Below are 12,735 nucleotides of genomic sequence, written 5' to 3'. Positions count from 1 at the left end.
CCTTGGCAGCCTGATCGGCTAATTCATTACCCTCTACACCCATGTGGCTTGCGAGCCACATAAACGTGATTCTGGTGGCGGCATCCGAACACCTGGCCAGCAGGTCCTGGACCAGCTGCACCAGAGGGTGCTGAGGGAAACGTGTATCAATAGACTGGAGCGAGCTCAAGGAGTCAGTACACAAGAGAAAGTGTCGATGCTCATTGGACAGTGCTTACCGCAGAGCTTCACAGATAGCATAAAGCTCTGCTGTGTACACACTACAGGTTTCCGGGAGAGCAAAAAGAAACCTATCATTGTCGACAATGAACGCACAGCCCACCTTCGTGTCTGTCCTTGAACCATCCATGTAGATGACGACTGAACCTGGATATCGGCCAACAACGGACACGAAGAGCCTCCAATAAATCGAAGGGTCCGTGTTTTTTCTTCGGGCCAGTGTGCAGATCCAGGATTATTTCAGATCGCCGTACTACCCACGCAGGTACCCCACTTGGTTGTCTGACAATGCAAGGAACCGAAGGTACGTGAAACAATCTAACTGCTATCCAAGCGTATTCCAAGTGGCCACGTAGCTCAAGGAGAAGCAAAGTACAGCAAACGGTTGCCATTGTTGAACATGCAAGGATAGCTTGGATGAAGTGGCATCTGTCGTAAATTTTCAGCATACAAAAGTAGGAGCCGCTGGCACCTCAGGTGTAAAGGCGGCACACCAGACTCAACGAGCAGGCTGGCTACTGAGCTTGTATGAAAAGCTCCCGTCGCCAACCTAATCCCGCTGTGGTGGATGCTGTTCAGCTTCGCAAGAACGCTTGGTCTTGCTGAGCCATATGCTGCACTGTCGTAGTCTAACCTGGATAAAATGTGTGCCCTGTAGAATCGTAGGAGCACCGCGCGGTCAGCTCCCCAATTAGTGCTGCTAACAAACTTCAAGAGATTAAGCATCTTGGTGCATTGCACTTTTAGCTCCTGCACGTGTGGCTCCCATGATAATTTACTGTCAAAAAGGAGCCCAAGAAATCGGTAAGTGTCAACTACGGGAAGAGCGACATTTTTTAGAGAAAGTTCAGGATGGGGGTTAAGAGTACGTTGACAACAAAAGTGGACAACAGAGGTCTTTGTGGTAGAAAACTGCAATATTGGAATAATAACAATAAGTTAATTTATTAATTTGACCACCTAATCAATACACAATATCACATGTAAGAAAACCGAAAGCCATGTTCTAAGGTCCACTGCTCCACCCTCCTAATAGTTTGCTGTAATTGTCGCTCTGCGACTGCCATACTGCGCGGGCTATAGTGCAGAGCAAAATCGTCCACATATAGCGACGGTATTACTGCTGAACCAGCAGCAGCGACAACACTGTTTATGGCAATCGCGAACAGTGTGACACTAAGAACCGATCCCTGCGGGACTCCATTTTCTTGAACGTGGTATTGCGAATATGTCCTCCCTACTTGGACACGGAATAGACGGAGGGACAAAAAATTTGCAATAAATACCGGCAAGTGACCTCGGAATCTCCAGTGATGCAGGGCTGAAAGCATACCATATCGCCATGTGGTGTCGTAGGCCTTCTTGAAGTCAAAGAAAACAGCTCCCAAATGCTGTTTGCGGAGAAACGCATCCCGGATAGAGATCTCCAGGCATACCAAGTGGTCAGTGGTGGATTGAGTGGCTCGAAAACCACACTGGTACTCGGACAAGAGTCCTTGTTTCTCCAGACACCACACAAGTCGGCGATTTACCATCCTCTCAAATAGCTTACACAGGCAGCTTGTAAGACAAATAGGTCTGTAACTTCCTGCATATTTAGGATCTTTGTCAGTCTTGAGGACAGGAATAATGATGCCCTCTCGCCACTGAGACGGAAAATCACCCTCCATCCAGATTCGGTTGTACGCAAAGGAGATATAGAAGACTGTCCTCACTAAGGTGTTTCAACATCTGGGCCCTGTTTCATAAAACTAACTCATAATATTAGCTAATAATATTAGAACTCATAAAAATAATTATTAGTTAACCAAATTCTGTTTCATAAAGATTTACACATGACTAATAAAATATCTTCACTAATAATATTAGTTCATTAGTCAGCTGATACAAATGGAGGTTAGAATCGGTCTGTTTATGTTCTTGGTTTGGGTTTGTTCCTAGCAGTAGGCTAATGCTTGACTACAACCGACTATTAATCCACATGTTCAAAAGGCTTACTTGATATTTTCGTTGTTGTGACTTCAATACATATCAAAATGGATAAAAGAAGTGAAAATAATGTGAGAGAAGAAAATTTCTTTGCGGAAAGTGACTGAGTTAAAGCATCAACTATTCGCAGCCTTTTGCACACTATAACTCTCCTTGTTCCTTTTACTTTTTTATTTTATGTGCTCTTAAAAATCTCTGTTGCGATGGACTAGCAAAATCTTTATTTACTACCCTTGTTGGTGGGGGCGGCGGTAGAATAACAGCCACGGTATCCCCTGCCTGTTGTAAGAGGCGACTAAAAGGGGTCGCAGGTATCTCAACTTGCGAGCGTGTATTGGTGAACATGGGTCACTGAGATGAGTCCTGCCATTGCTTCAACTTACTTCTGCCAGGCTCATTTTCATCTACCCTTCTGACCTCCCTTGTTCAACTCTTGTTCTTTTCCGACCCTGACAGTATTAGGTTGCGAGGCCGGAGAGTCTTTCATTTTCACGCCCTTCGTGGCCCTTCCGTTTCTTTAGGCGATACCTTAATTTTTCAAAATGTCGGACCCTTTCCATTTTTCTATCTGATTAGTGTTGTTATAGATGATGATTGCCTAGTTGTAGCCTACTTCCTCTTAAAACAATAATCATCACCAGCATCATCTTAGTTTACTGGTGATATAAGCCAAGATTTTAAAAGATACTTGGAGTGTCCAAGCAGAACAACTGCACTAGAGAAACACAATGATACTGTGTATCACTGCCAACCGCTGGAGTGCAATGCGAAGCTGCTATTTTAAGGTTATGCTTCATTCCTTGCAGTGGAACGTTCTTTTACCTACAAATCCTATCAAGCAAATACTCAAAAGTTATGTAATCTATCCTAAATCTCCCATTGCACCGGTATTCATATGTTTGTTACATGTCAGTACTGGCAGTTTTTGGCGTAACATTTATTGAACGGTGAATACCTACACTCGTTCCTTATCACTAATAATATGAATTATGAGTCAAAGTACACTCATGGAAATAATATGAGCAACTTTTATTAGTCATGTTGTCTATGAAACAATTTACTAATATTATTAGGAACATCTACTAATAATTTTGACTCATAAACTAATAACTAATATTATTAACTAATAATTTTATGAAGCATAATATAATATTATTAGTTAATATTATTGGTTTCTTACTAATAATATTAGTGAAAGATGTTTTATGAAACAGGGCCCTGGTTATGGATGTTGTCTGGTCCAGGAGACGTGTCCTTGCAAAGCGCTAATGCGCTGCAGAGTTCCCACTCTGTAAAGGGCACGTTATAGTCCTCTGAAGCCTGAGTGGCAAAAAACTGAGGTGATGACGTTCTGCCTCCCGCTTCAGAGCAACGAAATCACGATGGTAATTCCCAGAGCCAGACACATCCGCGAAATGGTGAGCTAGATGGTTAGTAATCGAGAGTGGTTCAGTGAGGATATTGCCTGCAATGGAAATTCCCAGTACCGAAGATGATCCATGGATACCCGAAATACGTCGAAGTTTAGTCCACACTTGAGATGATAGAGTTTGTGACGTCATAGACGACACATATTTCTCCCACGAAGCTTTCTTACTTTGGCGAATAAGGACTCGCGCCTTAGCGCGGAGTTGTTTAAATGTTATCAGGTTGGCCACAGTAGGCTGTCTACGGTAACGTTTATGAGCTCGATGGCGTTCTTTGATAGCTGCTGCTATTGCTTCGTTCCACCAAGGAACGAGTTTTCGATGAGGAGTCCCCGAGAAGGACGGAATGGACTCCTCAGCAGCAGCAAGAATAACTTGTGTGATGGAAGTTATTTGCTCGCCGATGGTCCGACTGATATCGTCATTAAAAACAGCTAGTGATGTGTACTTTGGCCAATCAGTATGTTTAAGAATCTATCGAGGGGGAGCCTCGACAGATTTATGTTTCAACAAAGTAAGGATGATGGGAAAATGGTCACCGTCACAGAGATCATCGTGTGTATTCCATCGAAACAGCGGAACCAACGTCTATGCGAGAATATGTGCCGTAACATACACTAAAGTGAGTTGGTTCCCCTGTGTTCAAAATACATAAATCCAGCTCTGTAACTAATCTTTAAAGCTCTCGTCCCCTGGGGCAAGGCGTCTCAGAGCTCCATATGGGGTGATGGGCGTTAAAATCGCCAAACAAGATGAAAGGAGGTAGAAGCTGATCTATAAGATCAGTGATATCATTTATGTCAAGAGGCTGGCCTGGTGGAAAATAAACGTTACACACAGTTGCTATGACAGGCAGAGGAATCCGCACCGCAATTGCTCCAGTGGGGTCCTTAGAGGAACCTCTTCGCTACAAGTATCAGAATGGACAAAAATGCCCACGCCACCAGACACCCGGTGGGCATAATATCGTTCTGTCAACAATAAAAGCATTTCTAAATTCAAGGGTTCAGAAAGTCAAAGTAGGAAATAATGTATCTCAGGAAGAGAAAGTTTGGAAGGGAATTGCACAGGGTAGTATAATCGGTCCGTTACTTTTCTTAATATACGCAAATGATTTAGGGAACAATATAACATCAAAAATAAGATTGTATGCAGATGACATAATTGTTTATAGAGAAATAAACAACATTGAGGATTGTTCAGAATTACAAAGGGACCTTGAAAGTATCCAACAATGGGTTGAAGAAAATAATATGAAGGTTAATGGAGGCAAATCAACTGTTACAACTTTTACAAACAGGAGCTTTAAAACTGAATTTGAATATACTTGGATGAGGTAGTTATCCCAAAAGATGGCAAGTGCAAATACTTAGGTGTGAGATTTGAAAGTAATTTGCACTGGAAGGGTCATATTGATGACATTGTTGGGAAAGCATACAGATCATTACATGTCATAATGAGGCTACTTAAAGGATGCAACAAAGAATTAAAAGAAAAAAGTTACTTGAGTATGGTTCGTCCATTATTGGAATATGCAAACAGTGTTTGGGATCCTCACCAAGAATACCTAATAAAAGAAATAGATAGTGTGCAGAGGAAAGCAGCAAGATTTGTAACAGGGGATTTCAGGAGAAAGAGTAGTGTATCAGAAATGTTAAAGGAACTTGGGTGGGAAACTTTAAGTAAGAGAAGGGAGAAAACTAGACTTACAGGATTATATAGAGCCTATACAGGAGAAGAAGCATGGGGAGATATCCGTGAGAGGCTTCAGTTGGAAAATAATTATATCGGCAGGACTGACCACAAATATAAAATTAGAAGGAATTTTAGCAGAAGCGATTGGGGTAAATTTTCATTCATTGGGAAGGGTGTGAAGGAGTGGAACAGTTTACCAGGGGTAGTGTTTGATCCTTTTCCAAAATCTGTACAGATATTCAAGAAGAGAATAAACAGCAACAGAGAAAATAAATGAAATGTTAGAAGGCATTCGACCAGTGCAGGTTATTGTATATAAAAAAAATGTGTGTGAATAAATTAATTCCATCCCCTGGTCTAAGGAGTTTGGACAGCCAAAGTAGGGGACTGCCTGTAGGGGTGAAGTACAGTGGGGACTTCGAGGGCCCTGGGACCGCTACGGTAGCTGTGAAGGCCCTTCAGGAACTCTGAAAAGTGGTGGCAAAAGGGGCTCTGGTTAAGACGCAGCAGGTCGTTATGCTACTTAGGATCCAGAACGGGTAAAAAAAAAAAAAGTAAATAAATAAATGCAATGTAAATATTAATGTTATACCAGTTGTATAGTATCATTTGAAGTAATTCCACATACTGTATATCAGTTGACTATATTTGTAAGTAGGACAGGATATATTATAAGTAGAATTTTGTAAACAATATAAATTTATTAAGGATGAGCTGTGTGTTTAATAGAAAACATTGTTAGCGTAAATTGTATAATATTGTATTATAGGAAAAATTTTCTTCTCTTGTTAATTTAATATTTAGTGCTTGACAATAATGTATTTTAGTGTACCATTTGCCACCGAGGTAGACACCTCATTTGCAAATAAAGAGATTTTGATTTGATTTGATTTCTCAAGACCGTATGATGACCAGGTCTGAAGTTGGTTTCCTGAATACAGACTATACTCGCTGCGAACTCACTAATAAGCTGACGTAACTCAGCAAGATGCCTGTCATAACAGTTACAATTTCACTGTAACAGTGCCATAGTGTGGACTATAAAAGTAGTGTTACGTTATTAGCGACAAAATGCTCGCAAACCTAAACACTATCAACATCTACATCCGTAGATGTAGATGACAGCGCGACATCCATCCCGTCATCAACAGACGGCGGGGATGCCGCCCAGAACTTCGATATTCGGGGGCGGGCAGTTACCCTACGAAGAGAGCGCACAGGTTTTGGAGCAGGAGTACCTCTTGGCGCAAACTCATACTCCCCAGATAGGGGGCATGATTTCTCCTTCGCAAGGGAAGTGCGAGAACGCTCAGCAAGGGCACTCTTCTTCGCTGCCTTCTTTTCTGGTTTAGACGGGCTGGGAGATGGTTTCCCCGCCCTGGTTGACGTTGCCGCCTCCGCCAGCTGGGGCACGGCTTTCGCCGACCTCTTAGGGGGGGGGGGGGGGACTTAGCCTTCTCCCGTTGCTGTGCCGGCCGGGAACTGTCAGCTGGCACAGACTTCTGGTTGGTCGAAGGCGGGGTGGTCCCCCCTCTTCTAGCTTTTACTCTTTGCGACGATGCTCGGAGGAGCAACAGTCGCCTTGGGTGCAGTGATCAGCACAGGTGACGATGTCGTAAATGACGAACCTGGAAGACTCTAAGCTATCATGCTATAGTCTAGTGTACGGGCAGGTGTATTCCTGGAATTAAACTCACGGTGCGCTTCCTGGTAGGAAAGACCATCCAGGGTCTTAATCTCCTGGATCTTCTTCTCACTCAAATATGTCGGAGAGTTCCGATCCCGAGGATAATAAAAACCGGAGCAGTTAGTGCACTTGTACGGAGTTGTACACTTGTAATTGTTGTACACTCCTCCGCGCCGTGAGCTACTCGTCCACATGTACCACACACAGACTGATGTACGGCCTCACATCGCAACGATAAGTTGTTACCTTGACTTTCTCTGGTAACACTGACAACTTGAAAGAGACAATGAAGGCACCAGTGGCAACGTCTTCACCATTGTCCTTGCGCATAATGCGCCGGATGTGTGTCACGCCATGGTTCTTCATGTCTTCCATCAACTCGTCGTCAGTGTTCAAAATACGGTTGCAGTGAAAGATGACTCCGCAAACCAGTTTCAAGGACTTGTGCTTCTCCACTTTGACGGAGATTTTACCAAAGCAGTCGCACTGAAGCAACTGATCAGCTTACAGTGCTGTACGAGTCTTCAAAAGCAAACTACCGTTGCGCATTTTCTTGAAGTCCTCAAGTTCGCCGTAGATGCCTTCAATGTGTCTACTAAAAAGGATCGACTTTACCAGCTTAAAATCATGCCCATCGGTTCTGGTAGCGACCAGAAACCTAGGGAAGCTGGATCCCATTCCTTCATGTTGGGCATGTTCCCAAGGAGTTGAACCTCTCAGGGAAGCAAATGTTAAAGACTTCGGTGGGGGACCACCTTGAGAGGGGTGACTTTGTTTCGAAGCCATGCCCGAAATCATCCTCCCCGAATACCACCCACTCTGATCAGGGGTCTCTGTAGCCAAATCAAGCAGCCAAGGAAATACCCACCTGGTCGTAGCAGGTACTGCCCGGGGTCCGATGTTGGACGATGCCTAGTATGGGATGACTGAGGCAATGAGCACTAGGACTCCCTTCCTCCAGTCACCCGCAATAGCATGTACCCCATAGCGTGTGCAGAGCACTAAATATAGAGAAAAAAATAATCAATAATAATATGTCCTTCTGGCATTCGGCTGTGCGGGGACCTGTGTTGTCAGGCGGATACTACTGCCCACGTACATGGCGCTCCCACCCGCAAGATTCCTGGGTGGTCAATTGCGGGCTTTTGGGCGTAATCGCACACGTAAGAGGCCCATCTCCGAGCAGCACGCACATCAAAAATTTAAATCTCTACAGAACACTTTCCTGCCTTGTCAATACTTTACATATCATTAGATGCCAATGCCATTTCAGCTATTAACTTCAGAAGTCAATAAAGTGCTCATACTGCGAAGATTGATGCTCAACTAAATCAAGCAATGCGCATTATAACCGGTTGTATTCGCTCTACAAACGTGGCCTGGCTGCCTACACTCAGTAATATTCCACCGCCTTGCCTAAGAAGGTCTGAAGCTCTTCTAAAACTGTGGAAGAAGACCAGCCAGGACTCCAACCTCCCCGTTCACCAGGATATTACTCAACCTGCCCCTCCACGACTTAAGTCTAGATCTCCACCTTGGCGCACTGCACTTACACTGGAAGAATCTGGGTTCTCCATCACGAACGCCTGTGACTCTACCTCATGTTCAACCTTCCGGATTCCATCTACCCAGACGTCAATGGAGGACTCTAAACAGGATAAGAGTCAATCAAGGAAGATGCGGCTATACTCTTTATAAATGGGGCTGGCAGAAGTCTTCTGGGTGTGATTGTGGAGCTACCTCACAGACCATCCACAACGTAATTGCCGAGTGTCCACAGAGAGCATTTCAAGGTCCTTTGGAGGACATTCATAACGCAACTGAGGAGGCCTTAAAATGGATCAATGGACTTGATTTGGAACTATAGGCTTCTGCTTGTATATACTGTGTATATATTGTATACTTATTTATATAATCTATCTGTGCACATCATACGATAAATAAATTAATACTTTACATATTTTATTATATTTAATTACCGTACATGTTTCGACTCTCTTCTTCAGCGGTGCCAAACATTAATTAATCTTTGGACTTGGTGCATTGGTACAAATAGAACAATTATAAGTAGGCTAAATCTTGAAATTGTTACAATGTTTCTCTGTGTTTCACCTTTCACTTACTTACTATGTCATTTGTTACAGACTTTAAACTTTTTTTTTTTTTTTGCTATTTTGTTTAACGTCACACCGACACAGATATGTCTTATGGCGACGATGGGATAGGAAAGGTCTAGGAAGTGGAAGGAAGCGGCCGTGGCCTTAATTAAGGTACAGGCCCAGCATTTGCCTGATGTGAAAATGGGAAACCACGGAAAACCATCTTCTGGGCTGCCGACAGTGGGGCTCGAACCCACTATCTCCCGATTACTGGATATTGGCCGCACTTAAGCGACTGTAGCTATAGAGCTCGGTAGACTTTAAACTAGAATTTTCAAATCATAAATAATAAAATCTATTAAATTAATCACTATATGTTAATTTTACGTCCTTATTTACATTTAAAAAGAATAAAATGTTTCTTCGTGTGTAAATTTAACATTTACTTTGCCATTTAGTAGAACCCTTTAAAATAAAATAGTTTCAAATCGTAAAATAATAAATAACATCTATAAAGTTAGTCACTATCTTAAAATCATAAATAATAAATAGCCAATTCGTAAAATAATAAATAACACCTATAAAGTTAGTCACACTCTTAAAATATTTTCTGCTCTCTTCTTTTTCTTCTTTCCTTAAGTCTGTTATAATTCCAATACCTCACATGAATTAGAATTTCCTCTTCTTAATCCCGTCCAATTCTTTATTTCATCTAATTTATCCACAAATTAAAAAGATGTAACATTGGTCTGAACCAAACAATATGACTCCGCTGTCAGAATATGTTTGTTTATTCAGACTAGTGCAATAATATTTTGTTCATGGTTAAATTTGGCAACCAATCGAACTGAAGAATTTGACGGTTATAAAAGTAGGTAGCATGGTCATCACGTAACGGCAGCATAGTAGCAGCTCACCCCCCAATAAGGTCATTGACAACAAGGAGGACATATTGTTTGGTTCGGACCAATGTTACATCACTTTAATTTGTGGATAAATTAGATAAAATGAAGAATTGGATGGGATTAAGAGGAGGAAATTCTAATTCATGTGAGGTCTCGGAATTATAACAGACTTAAGGAAAGAAGAAAAAGAAGAGAGCAGAAAATATTTTAAGAGAGTGGCTAACTTTATAGGTGTTATTTATTATTTTACGAATTGGCTATTTATTATTTATGATTTTAAGGTAGTGACTAATTTTATAGATGTTATGTATTATTTTACGAATTGGAACTATTTTATTTTAAGGGTTCTACTAAATGGTAAAGTAAATGTTAAATTTAGACATGAAGAAACATTTTATTCTTTTTAAATGTAAATAAGGACGTAAAATTAACATATAGTGATTAATTTAATAGATTTCATTATTTATGATTTGAAAATTGTAGTTTAAAGTCTGTAACAAACGACATACTGGTAGTACGTAAGTGAAAGGTGAAACACAGAGAAATACTGTAACAATTTCAAGATTTATATATAATTGTTCTATTTGTACTAATGCAACAAGTCCAAAGATTAATTAATGTTTGGCACCGCTGAAGAAGAGAGTAGTTGGCTCTCGAAACATGTACGGTAATTAAATATAATAAAATATGTAAAGTATTGACAAGGCGGGAAAGTGTTCTATAGAGATTTTAATATAAGTAAATACGGACCAACATGGTGAAAATAATCAGTTCATCAAAAATGTTGAAATGGTCTACAACTGACCCTCGGAAAAATAATAAAAAATAAAGAGGGGACCATGGCCACATGACCCTTTAAGTCACCTTCTACGACAGGCAGGTATTACCTGTGAATGTATTCAACCACTCCCATCCACAGGAGGTTCAACACATTATACCAAACCACAATCATATCCGCGCCTAGGTCGAACCTTTTAGTCGCCTCTTACGACAGGCAGGGGATACAGTGGGTGTATTCTTCGTCTGCGTCCCCCACCCATAGGGGGTAATAAATAAATAAGTAAATAAAAATGTCTATTAGATTTTCATGTGCATTCTTCTTTTTTCTTCTTCTTGCTATTGGCTTTATGCAGCACCGACAGAGATAGGTCTTATGGCGACGATTTCATGTCCATTAGGGAATTATTATTATTTCAAAATAAGTCATACAATATGTTCAATATTCATTACACACACCGCACATTTTGTTATCTACCCTCCTAGAGTTAAGTAAGCTTGAAGAAGTAACTGTTAATATTATGATCATATTATCTGACCAATTTTTCCCAGACCTACAATTTGAGCCATCTCACATTTCTGCACTGATCAGAAACTAAACCAGTCATTTCAGGAAAAGCTAAGTATAATTTCTTCCCTTCGTGATACTGGATGCAATAAATGCATAGGTAAATATTCAAATAATATAAATAAGTTACACCTAATCCTGCCTTTTCCTACTTGGTCACTCTGTACATGTTTATTCAAGACTATAAGCTAAATAAAAAGCACAAGAACTCACCTCGCCCACTTTCGGGAACAACATGTATCATAACACCACTCTCTTGCGGGGTTTCTTCATCCCCTATTTCAGCACCGAATGGCTGGAGGGGTTGATAACTAGCCTCTAATGTAGCTGTCATTTTCTGGAGAAAAACATACAACGTTCCCAGTTTCAACACTGATCTACTATTCATGACATTACTCAGAAAAACACATGAAGTTTCGGAAACTGACACCTTCCGAAAAATAACACAGTAATGCACAATGACAATTTAACGAATACGCTCAATGTATAAAGGACATAATATAAACAATTTACCGTAAGCCAATCGGGAGTATATGACATGTCGAAAACTGCAACGTTCCGATGTTGCAACAACATGATTAGGAAAAAGACCTTAACCTCAAACCACAGCACAAACTTATATGACAGCTGATTGTGGTAAACATCAAGGTAGACTTACCAGTTCCCACAGTTCATGTCATTTATATATAATATTAATGAAAGCACTAGGAGTAACATTTCGTTTAGCTTGAAATCTTAAGTGTAGTCCTGGCTACACTGAAAGGTAAGAAAAAACCCACAAGAAATACATCTATTTTTGCTCTGAACCACCATCGAATTTATCTTCCTCTTTAAAATCGATACTAGCCCTACCTAGTACCGCCTAAGAAAACTATTCTAACAAAACCACTGCCTGCGCGATCTGCATCCGATGGCTGCTTATACTGCCTGCTTTATCTTCTTCTCCTGCTTGGTTAGTTGTTGGACATCGTCGTAAGACGCTACGTCCAGTCACTGTTTTGCGGGTTAATTAATGTCTGGGAGAGGTGCCAACATTAGAAGAAATTAGTACACTACGAGAGAGTAGGGTTAGCTATGTAACGAAGCTAATTACAGCAGGTAATGATGAAACTTAGGAAAATACCAATGATATTTAGGCTAAACTATCAGGGCATAACACAAAAACACTGGGACACAGGGTTCTAATTCTTCACGTCTGTGTGGTCTGTCACGACGTCTTACTACAAACAAACAAGACCGGACCACAAATAGGGGTTGGGATGTGAAAGTCCATACCTAGAGGAAAGGAAAAGGTTACAACTGGATGTTACAGGTAACTAAAAAATTGAGTATTAAGTCTACAACGCTAAAAGTCGGTTGGAACACTAAA

General features: G+C 41.1%; 1 protein-coding gene across 2 annotated transcripts in view; it reads right to left on the bottom strand.

Moving 5' to 3' along the window:
- The window catches only part of Atg9 (autophagy-related protein 9), a 702,067-nt gene extending 689,861 nt beyond the window's left edge, over positions 1-12,206 (bottom strand). The window contains exons 1-2 of one of the 2 annotated variants that reach the window (XM_067149655.2): positions 12,025-12,206; positions 11,580-11,703 (exon numbers count right to left, since the gene is read on the bottom strand). In XM_067149655.2, the coding sequence (XP_067005756.1) occupies positions 11,580-11,700 (121 nt within the window). In that variant the 5' untranslated portion in view covers positions 11,701-11,703; positions 12,025-12,206. Of the gene's footprint in view, positions 1-11,579; positions 11,704-11,879; positions 11,981-12,024 lie in introns of those variants that run through there. The other variant, XM_067149654.2, reaches the window with a different exon arrangement.
- Between the last annotated feature and the right edge of the window lie 529 nt (positions 12,207-12,735).

This window comes from Anabrus simplex, chromosome 6 (assembly GCF_040414725.1).
Source record: "Anabrus simplex isolate iqAnaSimp1 chromosome 6, ASM4041472v1, whole genome shotgun sequence".
Lineage (NCBI taxonomy): Eukaryota > Metazoa > Arthropoda > Insecta > Orthoptera > Tettigoniidae > Anabrus > Anabrus simplex.
This window is presented reverse-complemented; position numbering and strand designations above follow the sequence as displayed.